General features: G+C 38.0%; 1 protein-coding gene across 1 annotated transcript in view; it reads right to left on the reverse strand.

Annotated features, from left to right (window-relative positions):
- Window positions 1-19,058, reverse strand: part of LOC149798260 (uncharacterized) — a 106,778-nt gene extending 87,720 nt beyond the window's left edge. The window contains exons 1-3 of the mRNA XM_089960858.1: window positions 19,004-19,058; window positions 18,102-18,224; window positions 15,193-15,340 (exon numbers count right to left, since the gene is read on the reverse strand). Coding sequence (XP_089816984.1) covers window positions 15,193-15,340; window positions 18,102-18,224; window positions 19,004-19,058 — 326 coding nt within the window. The remainder of the gene's footprint in view (window positions 1-15,192; window positions 15,341-18,101; window positions 18,225-19,003) is intronic.
- Window positions 19,059-21,779: the final 2,721 nt, after the last annotated feature.

Consider the following 21,779-nt stretch of genomic DNA (forward strand, 5'->3'; position numbering starts at 1 on the left):
CAACTAAAATGTTGGCCAATGAAACTTAAAAACATGTCCATTTGCTTGTGTGGAAATTTGAATTTAGTGGGAAAAAGACATCAGAGTAAGTAAAATATGACTAAAACATTATAACTTGAATTTGTTGTTGCTGGGTTTAACGCCATTTTTCAGCACACAATAGGCAATACATGGTGGCCGGTATTAATGGTGGAGGAAGAACCAGGGAAAACCCTGGAAAGAACCACCAACCCACGAGAAGCTACTGGCAAGCTTTCTCACTTACCCACATTGGCCAAATCTGAGACTCGAACCCATGCAGACAGAGGTGAGATGGAAGTGATCCATAACAGAAAGCACTTTAGACCACTTGGCCACCACTTTAATTTGTAGAAAAGTGCCAATATGGGCTGCCAGGTGTATTAGATATTCTTGAAGATTTGACTATACTTCCATGGTAATTGACATCGGAACATGCTACACAGAGCCATTATTTGGGCGGTAATACCTCAATGCCCAAAATATAAATATCAGCAGGGCCTCCACTAGGCTTTGCATTTGTCACATGCGAAAAAAATTGAAAGTGGCTTTATATTTTACTGACTGGCAAGAAATTCTTACATGGTAAGTTTTTAATTTTTTATTGATATAAGCGACTCAGGCCACTTAATACCTGTTTTCGCTATCTGCAGCAGTCAGTGGATCATATTGGCAGGTGATGAATAAGATGTTATTTGAACATGATTGCAGATAAAAGCAAGCTGTCACTCAGTTTTGATAAGCAATTAAATTTAATTAGTAGGAAATAAGGAATGGCCGGTGGATACACTATATTGCTGAACAGGTCAGTACAAAGATTCTGTGTCATTTGCACGTGTTGTTAATTTGTTTATTGAAAACTGTGAGTGTGAGGTGCACTCTGGACTGTTTAGTGTTTATGGGATTATTTACTTGGGTAATACGTTTTTGTGGTATGAACTTAACTGAGTAACACAGGATGCCACTACAAGGATGCCAGTCTTTGACTGTAAAGGGCCTGAGTCGCTTATATCAATGACAAATTAAAAATTTACTTTATACCAGTCTGTATCAAGCACAAAGAAGATGGCTATCTAGCTCTGAAAATTAAAGATTTATATCCAGCTACAGCTGAGGCAGCTATCAGGTTACTTGTTGCCCCTATTTCTACTGCAGACTGTGAGAGGGGGTTCAGTTGCCAGAATCTGATCAAAACAAACTCATGAAATTCTATGGGTAGGTCTACTCTGAAAAATGTAATGATACTTTCTATTGACAGGCCCAATGTTGAGAATTTCGATTTCAGGCATTTAAAAAATGGTTCAGGAAAAAATGAAGCAGATATTGATGAAATGTCAGTGACACTAGTCATAAAGACTAAGCAGTACTTTGTATTATCAATTATAAAGAAACAATCTTATCCACGCTTGCTTTCCATATGCTACACATTGAACTTCACGTGTATATAATGGTATTGTTATATTTATTATGTGATGGTGGATGGAATTTTAGTGTGTAATTTACTTGAAGTAGTTCTTTAATATACGATTTGGCTAATTTCGGACTAGTTAACCCCCCCCTTTCTTTTCTACATGAAGTGTTTACTTGAGCTCTGTTTATGTCGGACCATTTTTCTTACTGGTCAGCGCACGCATCTACTCTCTGCGCATGTCGTATAGTCTGGTGGCTGTGCGTGTATACATTTCATTTTATATATGGTTTTCAACCGGCCCAGCGTCAGGTCGGGCGGAATCGCTGTTTGCGGTTGTGGAAGGTAGTACAGTCGCCATTGTTTGGCGTTAGACCAGTCCTGTGTGGTTACAGAGTTACTAAATTGAGATGATATGATCATCTGGTTTGTTTTGGCATACAAGATGGTAAGAAAATCAGCTTGGCCCCATTAATTGCATGATTTATCAGATTATTTCATACTTTCCTAATTTCCTCCTTAAACTTAGTCTCCATCAACCTAAAACACATCCTTAATTTGTAACTGCTTATTTAACTAATTATTTACTTTAAATAAACCTTATTATTTTCATTCGAATTTCATCTTTGCTTCTTGATTTCAGTAAGTAATAATTTCACTTTAATAAAATGACCTATCTTTCTTTCTCTTCTTCTGTCTTACTTTCCCCCTCTCTCTCTCTCCAATAACTAAATTATATCACCAAATACCATTTTATTAGAAACGAACCTGGGTTTGAATAAATGAAATAAGTGGGGACTATTTCAAGGCTTCACTCCGTCCATTCGTCCGCTAACTTCGCTGGTGTGCATCAGCCCCCCACCCTTCCCATCATGCAGAGAAAGCCCTATTTAGATTTTGTAAAGAACTGCCCCTGTTACAATTAATTATTCTTGTGCTTTGAAATGTCATGTAAAAAGTGTTTTATTGTCATGTTTATATAGATTAAAAATAGGACAAATATAATATTATGCACATAATAAAGTCCCTGCGTCATGGCATAAAATGGCTCCTTTGGTTGAAAAGTGGCTCCAAATTTTTTAATTTGGTGAATTTCATGGTGCAAAGAAAAATATTTAGAGGGGAAGCCCTGTATTAGGGCCAAGCTCTTACAATGTAGGACTATGAATGTAGCCTGTTCTGCTGCTTAAATGTGAATGGAATATGGACATTTGTTTCTATTTCCAGTGTCCTGGAAAATCTATTAATCTGAAGTGGAACTATGGTAATTAAATAAAATTAACATCAAAGAAAGTGAAATATCTTTCCTGATTCATTTTAGCTGTACAGAAAATTAAAGAATTGCAAGGTCAAGACACTGATAATTGTTAGTTATGACAAACAATCACAGTTATAAGCTGCCTTAATCTTTTGTCTATTTATTATAAGGTGTGTTGTTCTTTTTACACTGCGTTTAAAAAAAATTAGAGTAGGCAGGACATACTACTACTACTACTACTAATAATAATAATAATATTAATGTCAAACTGTACCATTTCATCTTATTTAATTTTTCTATTCAGCATGTTGCTATCATACAATTTTAGCATTTGAGAACATAAAGATTTCATGTGATTTGTCCCTAAATGATAACCACTCATCAAGATTTAGTTTAAATCCACAATAAAATGGAAATAACCACTTGTAAATAAAATTGATCTTGAAACAATTTACTCTGTGAGAAGTTTCCGCCTTTGAGATTAATTTATTACTTTTCAATGCTATATGCCTAGCGGCATATTCCTGAATGATCAAAATTTTCGCATGATAATTTCAGTAATATTAGTAATATTATTACTGCCAAATGCAATTACTTTCGATTTAACCATAGTCAGGTTCGATGGACTGGGGAAAAAAAGCCAAACATGTGACCTGACAGATGATATAGGTAATAAATTAAGGTATACCTCTTCGTATGTCTCCATATTTTGAATTTGCTTTCGATGAGAAACCAAGCAAAACAAATAAATTATGCTGGAAAATTGAGAATCTACTATCGCAGTTAGCGGGGGAATAGAACTCTGGGAAGAGAACGGTAAAACTAAAACTGGTACGAGACTATTATTATTAACATTTTCAATTAGACTGGTCCCCTGACGTACCTATACATATCGGCATTAGGTAAATTGGGGCTGGGGACGCAAGGTGGCGCTCTAGAGTTTCGTATTTTCCATGGGTTAGATTTTTAACGAAAAATAATTTCGTACGTTTTCCTCATTTTTTTTATGATGGAAATTTAATGAAGACTTTCAACATCTTAGGCATTGTTGAAAGAATTTTAATTCACTTTATTTTGGTGCCTGACTGATGGGTGTAATTTGGATTATAAAGCATACAGATTGACCTTACTTCAGATCTGCATCTATCAAAAACTGTTAGCTCTGAATGGTCATTTTCACTTCCTTGACTTCAGGGGTATATGGTTAAAACGGAAGTAGAGCCAATAGCTCTTTTTCACATTTTGTAGATTTTGTAATTCATTCATTGGTATTGTCTAGTCTGGCAAAATTCGTTTTCACTATTTTAATAACTGCTAAATATAGTATACTTTAGACTAATTCAAGTTGATCTTTTGAGCACATAGGAGCAGTCCTTTTAGTTAGATGTTTGAGTAGATCATTTATAATTTTACCAAAGTACATTATCAAAATAAATTTCAGCTACAGTACATTTCAGCTACAGTACATTGCAGTACATTATATTACAGTATTCAAACATTCTCTCCTCTGTGGATCTTGCAAATGGAAGCAACTTCACCTTACACTTGGCAAAAAGTTTCAATCTAACTCTACAATTGTTTTCTACTGCGTTTTTATAATTTTCCCAATCGGTTCCAGATTGCATAAACGACAACAAATGTGATTCTGTAGAGGGGGTTAGTACAGGCATCTACAAAGTCAATGTTGACAATTCAACTTTACCATCGACACCTCCTGCACGCCAAATTGCAACGTTGGCATTGTTCTTACGAACTAATGAAACTGTGTGTTTGCCCCAAACCCCCAATAACTTTGCAAGCATCTCTGCAAAGTCCAGGGTAATAGTACTCGAAAACCTCAATGAGTCTCCAGTGAGTTGTTATAGACGCTGTAAAAATCCAAGGTTTAAATTTGGGGTGGTGAAAAGGACTCAGATGGTGTATGCAGCAGTGTGATTCGAAAGAATCATGATAAACAACATCTTCGCTAGCCAAGGTTACGATATGTTAACCATATCTACATCTTGACGAATCGATCAGATAGTTCAGTGCTTTGTCCTGGCGACATCTATTGGATTTCATTGTTGCAACCCTGAATATGTAATGCCAGCTAATCGAAAACGTGTAACATCGGTGTTTGTACATCGGCCGAGAATGATAGAAGCAATTAACTTCAAAAGGATATTTTGTAAGTTTAACATCAAAAGTATGACTACGCACCAGAGAGAAGCAATTACATATGTATTTGAGGGAAAGGATGTTTACGTACAAACAAGCACCAGCAGTGGAAAATTCCTTATTGATGAGTCGATTCCAGCTGTGTGTTCTCCTTCTCTCGATCTTGAAAGAACAGTGATCAAATTTGAATAAGTTGATTTTTTTTATTGGATGTGGTGGTTTGCTCACAGGATCCGAAGCACTGAAATATCTGATCGATCCGCTAAGGTCGATATGTTAATATACCGGAACCTTGGCTAGCGAAGAGGGATAAACATCAGCTGATGTGTACAATCTATGATCTGCATTATTAAATTATTTTTGACACGAATCATTGTTGGACAAGCTAATATCGCATAATCATCACTGAATCTAGCGTGTTCAAGAATCATAGTGGCCATGTTAACGTTGTCCTGAATTGATCTGATTCCTTTCTAACGATGCAGTAACGTACACTTTTGACCAACGCCACGATACCATTGTTGACAAATCCAACTTGGGAATTGGCGCGATAACTTTCAATGTCGCGCTGTAGATGTTTTTCCTCAATTTCCAATAGTGACTGTTGGAAAAAAAAAAACATAGACGTGTCTAGCACTTGTACTTCTATTTTTGTTGCTGATTAATGTCCCTTGCAGGGTATGGGTAATAGTGAAAATCTATCTTACTTCGATCTATTAATACTGGCCCACCCATATCAAATGCGGGAACTGATTTATCTTTAAATTACGCCATTGTTTATACATTATTACTTTTATTAAATGCCTTTTTAATGCGTCACTTCCCTTTACCAATTTGCATTAACAGATTCTGATGTTCGTTCTTGAGTGGGCTCATGAATATTTGTACATACACTTCAGGTATTCCTCCCATCAACAGTAACGCAATTGTTTTTGGTGGTTATTGAGTCACTAATCGTTGTGATCGATCTCAATCGATTGAATTGCTCGCATTTCCAGATTTTTCAACCCATCCACAGTAACATTTTTGATATTATCAGCTCACTTTGCAACTTCTTTAGCGATTGATGCAGCGCGTGATGATAATGCAGTGAAACCATTTAGTTCCCCTTCAAACAATCCACGAACAACATCACCAATTGCCAGTTCTGCAATATATCGCGTAAATTGGGTTTCTCACGTTAACAACACGCACTGGTATTACAGATACACGTGCGACTGTTATTATCTTAATTACTAGGTCGATCTTTAAGGTACAAATGTATTATTAATGTTTCACCTTGAATATATACAATGTGCCCGTCTAAAGCAGCAATATGTCAACCGATTAGTATGACATGAAAGATACACAGGCGACGTGGGAGTAATCATCAAATCACATAGTGCCACAGTTGGTGAAAATCCAAACAGTATGTAACCCTAAACAGCTGCGCATCCCGTACTTACGCTTGTTGTTTCAGAACTGCTTTAATAACTTCCACTGATGGCACCATAGGTTAAATTCATCTGCATCGTTGAGATAATTCTGACAATATCAGGCGCGATATGATATCCCATGCGTAAACATAGCTTGTTATCTTAAATGTTATCAGGCCGACGTTAAACTGATCCTTATTGACGACCGTTCGATGTCAACCGCATACGTTGGAATTTTGATTAAAATGACAGAACTGAGTGTGTATTCTTATGCACGAATAGAAATATTAGGGTCTATGTTGGTCAACAATGTGATTCTTCATCGAATTTCTACATTCATCGATTAAAGGTCGTATTGCCCTAACTGTTTTTGTGATTCTGCTAATTACATTTGTGTACTCCTAACTGGACCAGGTTGTTGTTGTGTTCCCATCATCGCTTCTGTGGTTTCTGCAACTTTCTTGGTTTGTTCCGCAGTTGTCTGGTTTAATGTCCAGATACCAAACGAGGTTCATCAAAATGATCTATTATCTCTTCCACGTGATCATGCACCTGGTCACGGCGCACGTTAACCATTGTCGATGTTGCTAGCAGATAGAAAGACGCTGAGCCATTATTGTCAAAAGATTCAGCAAATGTCGCTGATGTACTTAAAAGTATTTATGCACGCTCACTACTAAAAAAGGCCTTGCGTATTACAAGTCAATACAGGTAAAGAATTTCTCAGATCTGTTACTGCATGCTGAAAAAACATCAAGTATGAATTCTTGTTGGACATGGCACTGTACATTGTAACCAAGTCGTTGTGGAACGATTTAATTGCATGCTTGCCGAACGATTATTCGGATATCAATACACACAATAATTCTTCATAAAGTCACGGAGTTCTCGCATTCGGATGTGGGAGACTGGCAATTTAGAACGATCTCATCAATGGGTAGCACGACCTACATTAGTACCACAAGCACTAAATAAATAAACCGCACTCATGATTGGGGTAAAATCAGCTGCACCGATTCGGTAAAACAACACTCGCGGTTACTCAAAAACCGATTTCGCAACCATCACGATTAGAACTACTTGGGAATAATTTTGTATGGTATTTATATGTACCACGAGAATCTGTAGGGGCAACGTCGTTGTCACGTTTGCCCAGTCCCAGTTTGTAAGTCGCGAATAAACGAAGGTATTATTACAAACCATGGTTTGATGTCTAAACATTGCCGCAAGCTAGCGGTAATCTCTTATGTAAGGTTCACGCGACCCGGATGAACGGAATAAAGTAGAGTTGGTGTAGGCAACCGCTCGCGTCATTTGACAGGTTTGTAGTCGTCACACTGGGTGCTAAAGACGAGTCCTAAGATCAGAGGAACCTGCGAGGGGCAAACGGGGCTGTTCTTAATCCGTCCGCACGTGGACAGACAATGAGACGACATTGTCCGCTAAGTTTGAATGGATCGGGTCACAGCGACGCCCATTCGGAATTGAGATAGAAGGTGTGATAACAATTTCGATCCGAATTATAAGTTCTAACTAGCAAGCGAAATGTAGTCTGGCCTAGGAAGATTTCTGAGCAAAATAGGGTTACTCCAAGGAAGCCACTCGTAATTTGGCGGTAAAACTTAGAGAGGAGATTCTAAGGAAAGACAAAGCTTCGTAACGGTCAGTAAGTTATTTGCTCGATTTTTGCAGAATATTACGGCATTGTAATAGTAATTATGTGTAGTATGTACACTTAATTACTAGGATCGTTTAGTACGTAGAATTACCTTTGTAGTGTTAATTTACAGGCGTATTTGTGTATTATGTAGAGAATTATGTAGATTGTTAGCTTGTGGTCAGAATTAATTTTGTAATTCGCTGTTAGGTTACTTAGTAGTAAACTAGTGCATTTATTCATGTGATACGTTAGAATTTAAACATGCTTGAATTGTGAATTTGGAAAATGGTTGAAGTGTGTAAGAATAGTTAATATAGATATATGGATATATCAGAGCATGGATATTTGAATATTTGTGTATTTTGAATGAGTTGTAATGTAAAGAAATGCGTCTGACTGCTGTGATATTGTTTAGTATAATGGGATTAGGAATATGTACTGATGTGACGCAATTTAATGATGTATGTATGAGAAGTAATTGATACCGTGCTTTTATTAAGACGTTTTTTTTACCACACAAGAACGTGTGAGTATTTCGATGTGAACGAATGCGTGACCGAAGAAATTTAATAGCCGTTATCTGATGATATGCTTGGTGTAGTGTGAGATGAGAGGGCTAAGGAAAATATTGTACCGTCTTTGTGTTTTCACATGAAGCTTTTTTGGGGACAAAACTTCCGGTTCAGTTGAGTCCCGAGTCTCTAAGAGGGGAGATGGAAGTGGGACTAGCAGAGGAGTCGGAGTAGACACCTCTAGTCGGTGGAGAGAGTTGATAATGAGGAGGAAAAGGAGTCGAGGAGGAGTAAGTGGAGAAGGAGGAATAATATCGAGAAGTCGAGGAGGAAAAGGAATTTGGAGAAAGTCGGGAGGAAGAGGAGAAGAAATTGGAGGAATAGGAAAGAAGAATGCACAGACGAGTAGAATACAAGGACAGATGGAAAGCTATCTTACATTGCTAATCAAATGATGTAATAGGCTATCACAGGGTCGAGCGGAAGGAGAGTGCTTGGGAAATTTGAAGCACTTGAATATTGAATTGTTATTAAATTGTTATTCGTTGAATTTCACTTTTTTTGTATATTCAATCATTTAACCGTCGGCGTTGCTGACTGGGGGCTTGGAGCTTTACATCTGTCTTTCATTAATTTAACTTCCAACCAAAATCGAGCCTGGGTGGGTCTTCTATAATAATTTAAATAGTATATTGGGAGCACTTCACCCCAACCATAACACACCTACCACAGTGGCGGCATAACAACCCGGCACGTCATAGTCGTGCTACTGACCCCGTATGATCCGTCGATGTATTTAATATCTCGGAACGGATTGATACCCCAACAAAACCAATACGTTACCGTTGGGCAGGAGACAGCAGACAGGCTCAATCCACCAAACTGAGCATTTTGTGCGAGAGGAAGTGCAAGAACGTGTAGTTGCATCAAAAATGGAATTACCACCAAGACCCATTTTATTACGTTAGTGTATCAACGCACTAGTGTATCAATCACAAGGTGATTCACAGTGGAATAATACCTAAACTTGTAAGTGGTAATTTTATCTGGAAATATCCATCGTTTAGTATCAAGTGGTGACAAACTCACTTTGATACATCGGTATGCACCGATGCGATGTTTCTTCGACCAGATCATATTTGCTGTGTGTGCTAATCGAATATATTCCACGTAGACATAATGCCTGAGATCCTTTTACAATAACCAATGAATCACCTTTCGTCTTTTCAATGTTTTTAGATCCAACAACGGTCGAATACATTTTAGGTCGAAGCATCTTTGAATTTGTCAACAACCTTCCCATTGGTGTTACTTAACGACAGGTATTCTTTCGGATAATCGCTGTTATCAAATTCCTTCGCGAGTGTGCTTGATGCAGTATCCGAAAAAAACATCGTAGTTGGTTATATGCATCAGCAGTGGGTTAGTGTCGGTATAAAAGTTTTGACACGATTCTGGTAAAATTGTTTTATTTGATTACAATTTCGACAAAGTCCGTGCTGATTAACCAATAGCTACGAGTTCGTAGCCTCAGCTTGATTTGTTGTGGTTGAGGCTACGAACTGATCCCATATCATGTAATGGAGCGAAAAAACATCATCACTAAAGTCAGAAAAACAAACAGTGTAGAAATCTACTACATAAGTATAATCATGTTGTGAAAGAAGTTTGGCTTATTTTGAATTTATTAAGCCCTTACACGATAAAATAAATTGGCATGGTTACTCAAACCTTATCCTGTCCACCATGACAGATAACGCGAGACTCTCGCCGTGACCCCTTTTCTACGTAAGGCTTGCCAGACCGTATTTTGGACATTCTACGCTATATTATTATCAATCAAGTGCGAATAATCGCTTCTTGGTGGAATTTCAAAGTTGCCGATAAACCGTATTTACTTTTAATGCTCAGAATATCTGACGCAATCGGCGCCAAATTTTTACTACGATTTGTTTACATTTCCAAATAAGGCGTCAATGTCCTTATATGGCACACAAAAAAACAAGGCTGAGAACGGAAGTAATCATTATTTGAAATAATATGGCGGACAAACTAAACGAAAATATCGGCTAAAAAAGGTAAACGAGATTTTACAACTATTTCTACAATGATTTTAGATATTTCCGGTATTAAATAAGAGGACTACTCAATTTATGGGATTCTATGCAAGGAATGTGTTTAAAGTGTTATTTTTAGGCTAAAAGAGCGCCGGGTGTGATTCACACCCGGCTTGCTCCATTAACACTTATATGCTCATGTTAGTACCCTGTCCACGATGTACGAGTAAGGGTACTAATATTAGTACTAATTAACCAACAGAGATAGGTTTTGTAACTCTTGAGTTTTGCTAGTATAATATGAACATCATTATATTCACCATCAAAGATCTGTCTTGATTCAAATACTTGATCATGAATAAGCCTTCGAAATTTATCTTGTTCACTGTCAGGGACAAGGTCAATTCGAATTCGCTTTAACAAATTCTCCATCGTCTTACCACATACAGAATTGTTCATGGGTTTAAAGAAATCGTTTTCAAAGTCGTTGGTGGACTTTGTGCGCAAATACATGTTCATTTAAATGTATGGGGCCATCCATGCGCTTTGGCGAAAGACAAATCAAGCGATGGACTTTACTTACACGAATTCACAACTGCAAGTACAACTGCTAATTTCATACATGCAATAGTGTAATATATAATTGATTTTGGTCCTGAGACTTGGAAAAAGCTTGGTACATTTAGTAAATTTAAGCCCTGATTCGTTCACGATTGCAGAATGATTAGGTGGCAATTACCCACTGGGGACTGGCTTCTGGTGCTAACGAATAATTGCTAAGAGCATTTCGTAGTTCTTCAGGGTATTCTAGAGCAACTTCAAAGAAGTATCCGTAGTCGCTGCTGCTGTTCTACTCGGTGGCTGGAGCTCTTGTTCTATAAGATACTCGACCCATTCCGCAGTCGACCCAAAACAATGTCGGCCAATTACAGATTCAGTCCTTAATAATTTAATTGAGAGGTCATGACTTTCACGGTTTGCCCATTACAGATTCGGTCCATACAAATTAATTTTAAGTAATTCTCACGGTCGGTCCATCAAACAACACTGCATCTGTGATTTTTATTTGGTGGTAAGTATAGTGAATAATTGAAGTATGAACTGAATAAATTCTGTACAAACTGTATGATCCGCGAAAAATAAACTAGTTAATCCTTATAATGAAATTTTACATAAAATAATACAGACTAATTAAAACTCTTTTACATGAGTTATTGAGTCCCTCCCGAACAATTCGTTTTCAAATATTTTACACAGATGCGAATGTAGGAAAAATTATTGCCAGTGGGTAGTGCTAATGTATTATTTTCCGCTCATAAAGGCATGAACCCAAAACTTCCAAAAGGCCTGGTCAATCACGTTGCTGGAAATTGTAACGAACAAAGAAAAAGTTATTTAATTGCCATTTATAAGTATGTGGAATCAAATTCTAGAACAATACACCCATTATTGAAAAATCGGTACTGAATATCTGTTTATATGATCTGTATGATTTATACTTTAACTGGATATACTAAAATTCACACAAAGAGGTACTGAAAGATGCTCACAAATTAAAAATTATGCAATGGATAAAAAGGACATTGCAACAACATTGCTATTATCTAAATCGTGGACCGATAGGCCAAGTACGTATTACGTAATGGGCCGAGTACGTAAATGGGCCCCTTTGGGTAGTCCGAGTTCGCTATCGGCCGAGCAGTTCTGTACTCTTGTACTCGTGTAAGTGTTTATGTGCGAAATCAATCCATGAAATTCCTCCAAAGGTTAAAGGTTGCATCATTGTCCATTTATACAGATTATTGGGTTCAAGATACATGATGTAGCTGTTTGGAATAATGTCTATGTTTGGTCTGAGTGTGCATATCGATTACTTGCCATTGCTTATCGATATTAGTCAAGAATTCAGCTCGAGTTTGGTTTTTGATAGAAGTGCATCAAGAGCCATTTCCGATGACGAGAATCAGTGTGCAGGTTCCAATTTATACACTCATATAACAGTGTCAGGAAATGCATCAAAACATATCAGTGAGCAACAAGACATTGGTGTGAAAAGACAAATAATTATAGTCACCCATAGTTTTACAATCAAATGCCCTCCAAACGTTGCGTACGTGTTCATAATCTTCTTCTTAAATACCTTCACGTGAAAGCAGCAAATAAAATGCTTCGATCGGTGGCAACTTAGTTTCGGCAAATTTGTCTCAATCACTCATGTATTCGTACGGATACACACCTTCTTTAGTTAACAAATCATTGTTAATAGCACAATAAAGACTAGTGATTTTGAAGTTTTTTGCCACTAGATTGGTCATCACTTTGTCCAGGGACCAATTCAGAAACTGTAACGAATCGATGAACAGTAATTCTCCGAGTTTAAACATCATTCATTTTTCCATATTGCTTGAAATACCTTCTAATCATGCCTTTGACGCTGACGCGACTGATTGTATTTTTGGAAGGCCATCATAACCATGCAGGTTATGAAGCACCATATAAATTTTTGCCTCATTTGGCTTAATTCGTAATTATGAATTACATGTATTGTGTGCAGCTTCTTTATACGCACCAGTGATGCGACAGTGATTACGAATTCAAGAAGCTTCAGTTCCAATTTCAGTTCCATCAAAAAGACCAACACGGATCTATCAGTAAGAGACCATATAAAACGCATTAACATCATCACTCGTCATAATCATGTCGGCAGGCGAATAAAATTGTTATCATATCCATTTTGCTGAATCTTCAAGCGATTTAATAAACACATCAACTGAATCCTTACCACGATACAATAAGGGGGTCATTTTCCCGGTCAGTTATGACAACAGTGTAACAAAACCCATTTTGGACTTGTTCAGCAACTTGTGTTGTTCTTGTTTAATCTGTTACATGGTCGTTGGAACCATCGGTTGGGAAAGCAGGATCGTTAAGACCTTTAACGTCTGCGTAGATGATATGGAATACTTTAATTTTTAGTTGCACCGCTGTAAACTTCAAAATGTTTTACCAGGTAAAAGACCTTGTGCCAGTGAAGAGATGGAATTGGGAAAATGGACAATTTGATCCAATATGTTGACCTTGATGTAATGTAAAATTTCATTGTAACTTATAACAGAGAATATAACAGAAAGAACACGTAAGTGTCTCTTGGTCTTTATATTTTATAGTAAGGATCGTGTGTTTTGTTTTTCTTGACATTGTATGAATATATGCACTTTCACCTCTCTCTATTCCTCTGGGTTATATTTTAGTTAGAATTGAAATGGATGGAATGTTTCCCTTCACGTAAGCACTTTATCCATGCATGTGGGAAACTTTGTCAGTCTGTTCATCCAACATTGTTGTGTCTTTAGATAAATGTGCACACACGCAGACACTGACACTATAGAATGATGGATAAAGGCGTTTTGAATAGTGTGTTTAACGGGTGTTGGGTGGCAGTGGAATGTTAGCTGGTATAATGGTGTAATGGATAGTATTTTTTTGTTTGCTTTCATCTCCTTCTCTTACACCCTAAACTAACACATTTTTTTAAAATAATGTGTGGGATGATGGATGATATAGTTAGTGTGTTCGATAGTATATTTTTTTGGGGGGAGTAAAAGGGATAGTATATATTGTAAGACTTCATCTGCTTCTCTTACACTATAAGCTAACACATGACGTTTCTGGGATAGCGTGGTTAAGGGGCATGGATTGGTATAGTTGATGTGATGAAAAGTTTTTTTTGTGGTGTAAGGGATAGTATATTTTGTGACATTTTATCTCCTCTTACTTTCTAAGCGAACAACAGGGTAATTTGGATAGTGAGTATGATATACTGAATGGTATAGTTGGTGTGATGGATAGTATTTTTTAGTATTTTGTGGTGTAAGGAATAGATATTTTGTTCGATTTCATCTGATTCTCTTATATCGGACGCTATATATATATATATATATATATATATATATATATATATATGTGTGTGTGTGTGTGTGTGTGTGTGTGTGTGTGTGTGTGTGTAAGTGTGGAGTTTTGGATGGAATTGGGATGTTTTATGGTGTAAGTATTGTGAAGAATAGTATCTTTTGGTGTAAGGGATAGGCCATTTTCTGAGATTTCATCTTCTTCGTTTACATTCTAAGCAAACACAATGTTTGGTGTGTGTGTGTATCCCTATAAAACTCATTTTGTCCCTATAAAATTCATTTCACTTACCTACAGTAGCGCGTATTGAGGTCAGCCACTTGCAACACTGTTGCTTAGTAGTCACCCGACTGAGGTCATTCGCTTGCAACACTGGTTCGTTTTGTGGCTCTATAAATAGATTTTGGTTTTTCCATAGGAATTTCCACAAATTGTGACTATAAATAGATACTAGGTTTTTCTATAAGATTTTTCTACAAGTTGAGGCTACAAATATATACATGGGATTTTCTTTCCGTAGGAATTTTCCACAAGTTTGCGCTATAAATATGTACCATGGTTTCTCCATAGTATTTTGCCAGAAGAGAAGAAACCCCAACGGACTTTATCAGGGTCCCTCATATGTCTCGAAAAGATCTTTACTCCTTTGCTATATTTTGTTTTGTATTTGTTTCTTTGTGTGGTGTATATGTATGTGTATATTGTGTTTGTCCCAACAAACCCTTGTCCGTATCAAATTCATTTCACCTACCTACCTACAGTTGCGCGTATTCAAGTCAGCCACTTGCACACATTTACTCAGTAGCTGCCCGACTGAGGACAGCCACTTGTAACACTGTAGCCATTTTGCCCCTTGTTTCCAGTACAGTGACATCGTTGAAGCTAGAAATTTTGAGGCTATGAATATAGGCTTGGGTTTTTCCATTGGAGCTTCCACAAGTTGTAGCTGTAAATAGATACTAGGTTTTACAATAGAATTTTCCTACAAGACGAGACTATAAATAGAAAGGTTTTTCCCCAATGCTTTACTACAAGTTGAACTATAAATAGAGTGGGGTTTTCCAAAAAGGAAATTCAACAAGTTGTAGCTATAAATAGAAAGTGGATTCTCTATAGGACTTTCCCACAAATTATGGCTAAAAATAAATGCTAAGTTTTTCGACAGGACGTTTATAAAAGTTGTGGCTACAAATAGATAATAGGTTTATCCATTTTATTCTAAACCAATGTAATCAAATGTTAGGGATATGTTCAATTTCCGTTAAATTCTGTGACAATTTCGTAATTTTAACGTTACTTTCAGTTATATCCATTTTGGCTTTGCTCGTTTCCATGATTATAGCTATTTATAGCATCATTACAATTATGCAAATTTATGAATACCGCCAACATAACTTCAGGTCTAGGTAATGCTTTATATATAAATCTCGGATACAAGAATATAATCATTATGAAAAGTTACCTATTACACACGTGCGCAGTCTGGAGATAGCCACTTCAAATAATGTTACTATCTAACCCAAACTGAGGTCAGCTACTTGTAATACTGTTCTCATAGCCGTGATGTCTTGGATTGCAATGATCCCATCCGTGTTCATTTCATCTTGAGGCTATACGCACCCACCATGTTCATGTCCCTTTGAGGCTTTACGGGCCCATACTGTTAATTTCCCATTGAGGCTATACGGTTCCACCATGTTCATTTCACCTTAAGGCTATAAGGTCCCACCATGTTAATTTCCCATAATGCATTATACAGGCCCAAAATGCCCATGTTAATTTCGCATATTGCCCTATATCGTCCCCTCTTTCTACTTATGATTCTTCGTCATTAGTAAATACCACGATGTTATCGCTGGTTGCGCCTAAAAATAACTTAATATTGCTCGTCTTTCAGTTACTATATTGATCCTGAAAAAACGACAACTTCATTTCTGTCATTCATAAGACCATCAAGCTCATTTCGTGCTGAAAAATCAATTTCACCGGGACCATGTTTACCTCTGACCCTAGCGGCATGATATCTTCCGTAAATATCTACCATTATAAATGATTAACCTGTATAAAACGACCGGTAGTGTATATGTGAACAGCTTTATGCGGATGTTCTGATGACTTTGATATAGCGCTAAGTACTGCAATCGCTTCCGGACCACATATAGGTGGATCTGTTAATGTCTGCGTTGGTAATGTTGAATACTAGATCGGGGGCGCTAGGTGCAGGGCAGCGACATACCCTAAAAAATCACTTGGTTTCGCAAATCCGTACGAATCAAAATAAACAACACTACGTGGATCAATAGCATATGCAACCCCGTGACCCGAACTTCCATCGAGATTAAATATTCCATTTTTAAGGCGGTTTGGTTCTTTTGTTAATTGATCGCGGACAAAACTCCTCTAAAGAATTCGATGTTTAATTGATCAGCACCATCAAGCAAATCAAAATTAGACAGGGGAAGCTTGCTTAGCAAAACATTCCTGGTAAGCACAGAGCATGACTTTACCGCGTTCCTGGTGTCTTAGACCCGGTCGCCTTTTTCTTTTCTTTGAGGTCTTTAGTCCCTGTCGCATCTTTTTCGTCAATGCCTTCCTGGTGGCGGCATCGAGTATGGCTACTTTTCAACAGCTGAAACCGCACCGCAAACAATGCTAAGACGGTCCTCGGGCCGGTCCGAAGACCCTGTCCTGGCAGCGGTTTCAGAGGCACCGAGTGCGGATGCTTTTTCAACAGCTGTAGCCGCAACGGAAATCAATGCTGGCATATCTTCAATAAGTGGGGATATACCACAAGTCTTTATTGTATCGTTGATCGCACTCGAGGACAGATCACGTTGAATATCAGTATATGACTTCTTAGCGCCATTAAAGTGTTTCATTTGACGTTCGGTCGACGGATAATGGGCCATGTAACACTGTTGATTAAAGTAATGTTGTTGTTCCACAATTCTTTGTCGACGCTGGTTGTATCTTTTTCATCTGACTAGGTGTCAGGGTAACATTTACGTGCTGCTATGACATTTTATACAACATCATGAACGGTTCATGTTTTCCACAGGTGCATCAACGACCCTTCTTCGTCCACCAACACCTTCGAGCTATGTTGTTTTGTCTGATAATATCAAAGCGATTACTCTAGAATCAGCAGCTGCTGCTGATTGCGCGCTCCTGTACGAGCTAGAAAATGTATGTTAACGACAGATTGTTTAAATGAGTCTTAATGTTCCAGTGAGAAATAATAGATCGGATATAATGTTGCGAAATCCCGACGAGATATCGGTAAACCGGAGTAAGCATTCTGATCACGCCCCATAAATGTCATCAAACGGTGATGCGCACGTGTGAAATGATTTTTCCCAAACTCCAATAACACTTCTTCAAATGGTTCTTGATGTCCTTTTATCCTCAGATAAACTTCACTAATCCCGAGAGTATCAAACACCATTAGGTCTCGTGTCTGTGAATCTACCTGTGTGTTATCCTGAAGTGCTATGAATATATGTCGTGTTGCTGAACTCTATGCTGTGATGCTATCTGCCATGTGAATAAACCAGTAATATTACTTGTAATTCTGTCTGTAGTCATCGTCAACCATGACAACGTTTATTTTCCGCCCCTCTCTATAAAAGAGAGCAACCGTTGTTCTTCCGTCAGCGGCGATATTATTGTTGGTATCCACAACGAACGTTTTGTCAGTCTTAGTTTACCTTTCAGAGCCACAGCTGCAGCTGTAATAACGCCTTCAGCGTACCAGATTGCATTGTTGCTTGTGGCTTTTCGAACAAGAACAACTTTGTGTTTAGCACGGGAAATAACTTTTTTTAACATTTCTGCAAAATCCAAAGATGTGATAGTAGAATTACACATGAATAGTCTTCATCGCCGTTTAACATCGATCGACTTGCTGAGAATCCCTGGCTGAAATTATCATTTATCGATCGGACGACTTCAGTTCCAGCTGCGTTTATTATTACGTTACGGTTCTCGAGGTGATCAATGATATGTTTGGCGAGCATCACTGACGGTCCAGCGGGCAGGGAATAATCATGAGAATATCTTGCATGTCCCACTTTCGTCGTAGCAATGTCAACCTTTTCGAGACACGATTCAATATTCTTTCCACCAATTATTTCTGTGGCACTGTTAAATAGCGCCATAACACCATTGTTATCAAAACCAACTCTATCTTCAATTCCATACGCCGTGTTATCTGCCTTCTGAAGTTAACATTCGATCTCAATGAATGCCTCGACGGGCAAGAAATATCTGCTTGTATCTTGAACTTGTAGTTCGATTCGTCCACGTGCGTCAGGTACAAGTGCACCATTAGAATAATAATGTTAATCTTGCACTGATTCATCTCATGTCAGATGCTGGGTCAGATACACGACTGAACATTTTTTTTTCTCTCTCAGCAGCTTGTTGTTTTGTCAGTCGAAGGTTACTGGACGACGGTAAGCCAGCTAATTCTTTTAGTCGTTCATTTGCAGCTTGATTTATTATTTTTTGACACTTGCTTGCATTACTTCGGTGCTGGGCAGTTTTACTGGCTGAGGCTTTCGTCGTATTGATCGTTCGAGTCTGTCTCGGACCGCTGAGAATGCTTTACCTGCAACATCACCAAAGCCAATAACCTTGTCAAGAACAACTTCGATGGCTTTCATTCCTAATTCATTTGCAATCGGGATAGCTTTTGGAGCCACCGTTTTGATTAGACCCTGAACAACATCACCACTAGTAGTAAGGTGGGGTACATTAGCGTCAATGGGAATTAACATTACAGAGACCCCTGGGTCAGATTAGCGTCAAGGGAAATTTAACATGGAGAAAAATCGTGGGTCAGATTAGCGTCAAGGGAAATTAACATGGAGAAAAATCGTGGGACGGTTTAGCGTCAAAGGAATTTAAACAGGGTGGGACTTTATAGCGTCAAGGGAAATTGAACATGGGATTTTTATTTTTTTTAAATTTTTTTAAAAAAGGGGTAGGCAATGGAAAGGCTATCTCTTTTCGAGAAATATGGCTGGCCCTGAAAAGGGCCTTTGGGTTTTCTTCTTCTTCTTCTTCTGCTTCTAGTTTCTTCTTTTTCTCCACCAAGTTCTTATTTTATCTCCAACACTCTTTCTCTTCTTTTCTTTCTTTTTTTTGTCCTGCTCTTCTTTCTTCTTCTCTTCCTCCTCTTCTTTCTTCCTCTTTTCATTTTCTTCTTCTTTTTCAATTTTTTCATTCCATGCTCTCATCCTTATCCTTTCCTCTTCATCCTCCTTCTCCTCCTTTATTTCTTTCAACAGATCACTGATGATTACCTTCATTTTTCGTAAATTGTTTATCTCCATCTTCACTCGATGGGGACTATAAGAATAGTGATCCTCGTTTAGGTTAACCAACATTTGCTCTATCATTCCTAAATTGTCGAGGACGTTTTGCAATTTTTCCATTTTGTCCATTTGGTTAGAAGCCATCTTCTTTTTTTATTCTTTGTAGAATGGTTTGAACGACGAATACTGTGGGTTCTTATACGAAAAGCGCGGACGTGAAGGAAAACATCCCCCTACTTTTTCATTTCATATAACAAAACCCAAACTATACTCTCCACATACGCTAAGAACAATAAACAAATCCATAATCTACTATTCACACAATCGTACGTGAGCGGGTACAAACACAAACACACAAACACAAACACACAAACACATACGCTAAGAAACAATAAACAAATCCATAATCTACTATCCACACAATCGTACGTGAGCGGTTACAAAACCCAAACTATACTCTCCACATACGCTAAGAACAATAAACAAATCCATAATCTACTATCCACACAATCGTACGTGAACGCTTACAGAACCCTAACTATACTCTTCACCTACGCTAAGAAACAATAAAGAAACCCATAATCTACTATTCCCACAAACATACCTTAGCTCTTACAAGCACCAACACACAAACACATACCCTCACACTATCTTAAAAAAGAGTTAGTGTTTATAATCACACTACTCTACCTACACACATTGGCAAATCGATCGTTATTTCTTTTCTAGAGTATTGGGTAGCCCTGAAAAGGGCTGTTTTTTTTGGAACTTCATGGACACCTGGTTAATGGTGGCACCTTCCAGGCCTGGCGCCACATACACATCTTGTCCCCCAGTTACTTTTTACCTTTTTGGGGGAGAGAGCAGAGGCAGGATATGTCGCTTCAGAATCCCAATTTTCGCTCTCTGGGATTCTGAAATTTCTTCTTCTTCTCTCCTTTTCCTCCTCCTCCTCTTCTTTGTATCTTCTCTCCTCCTCTTTGTATTTTTTTCCTCTTCTTCTTTATATCTTCTCTCCTCCTCTTCTTTGTTTCTTCTTTCCTCCTCCTCTCTTATCCTTCCCTCCTCCACAATGGCTTCCGCGGCCAGTTCATTTAATATGCGTCTGGCATATTCCAGATGCACATGAAGTTCTAACAGTTTCTCCAGTCTCGTGTTCATTTTTGGTGTTGATCAATCAACAAGGGTAGCTGGACTGCCGAACGAGTTTCAATTTATACTGAAAGCGCGGACGTGAAGGAAAACATCCCCCTAAAAACATAAAATTCATTTTACCTAGATCATGACCAAAAAACAACAACGCGCGGACCTAAAAGAAACACTCACTCACTTTTTTATGCTACCCATCACTATTGTAAAATTTTTTATAAATCACTTCAATAGAATATTTACATACGCAAAGCAATCCAATCTAACCTCAAATCTACACCTCAAACACCAAAAAAGACATGATTTTAATCTACTATCCACACCAACCTACTTGATCACTTACAAACACACAAACACACAATCCTATACACAAACACATACCCTACATTTTTTTGAAAAAGAGTTAGTGTTTATATTCACACTACTCTACCTACACACATTGGCAAATCGATCGTTATTTCTTTTCTAGAGTATTGGGTAGCCCTGAAAAGGGCTGTTTTTTTGTTTGCTATGGCAATCGTTTTTTTAGTTTCTAAGAATGCGATGTCCTCTGAGGATAGACTTTCTGGCGATAGGTCTGCTTCTTCGAAAAGAGAAGAAGAACTCTTTGGTGTCGATACGACAAGCGACAAAGCCTCTGTCAGCTTCAGGTTGCTGCTTCTGTTGTTGTTGTTGCTGCTGTTGCTGCTGTCTCTGAAGTCTGTACTTCTCTGTCCATTCTTCTTTTTCCCTGTTCATTTCTTCTCTGAAGATCTCTTCTATCAGGTCTTCAGTGATTTTTAACATTCTCACATTCTCTATTTCTTCTGGCTTCGGTATCAGACTGTGTCTGACCCTATGCAAATTCACGTAGGCTTCGTTGAGCTTAGCTAGTTTGGAGCACATCTTCGTAGGAGGATGAGTCGACAATGGATGGTT

This window comes from Sinohyriopsis cumingii, chromosome 6 (genome assembly GCF_028554795.1).
Source record: "Sinohyriopsis cumingii isolate HCF-2022 chromosome 6, ASM2855479v2, whole genome shotgun sequence".
Lineage (NCBI taxonomy): Eukaryota > Metazoa > Mollusca > Bivalvia > Unionida > Unionidae > Sinohyriopsis > Sinohyriopsis cumingii.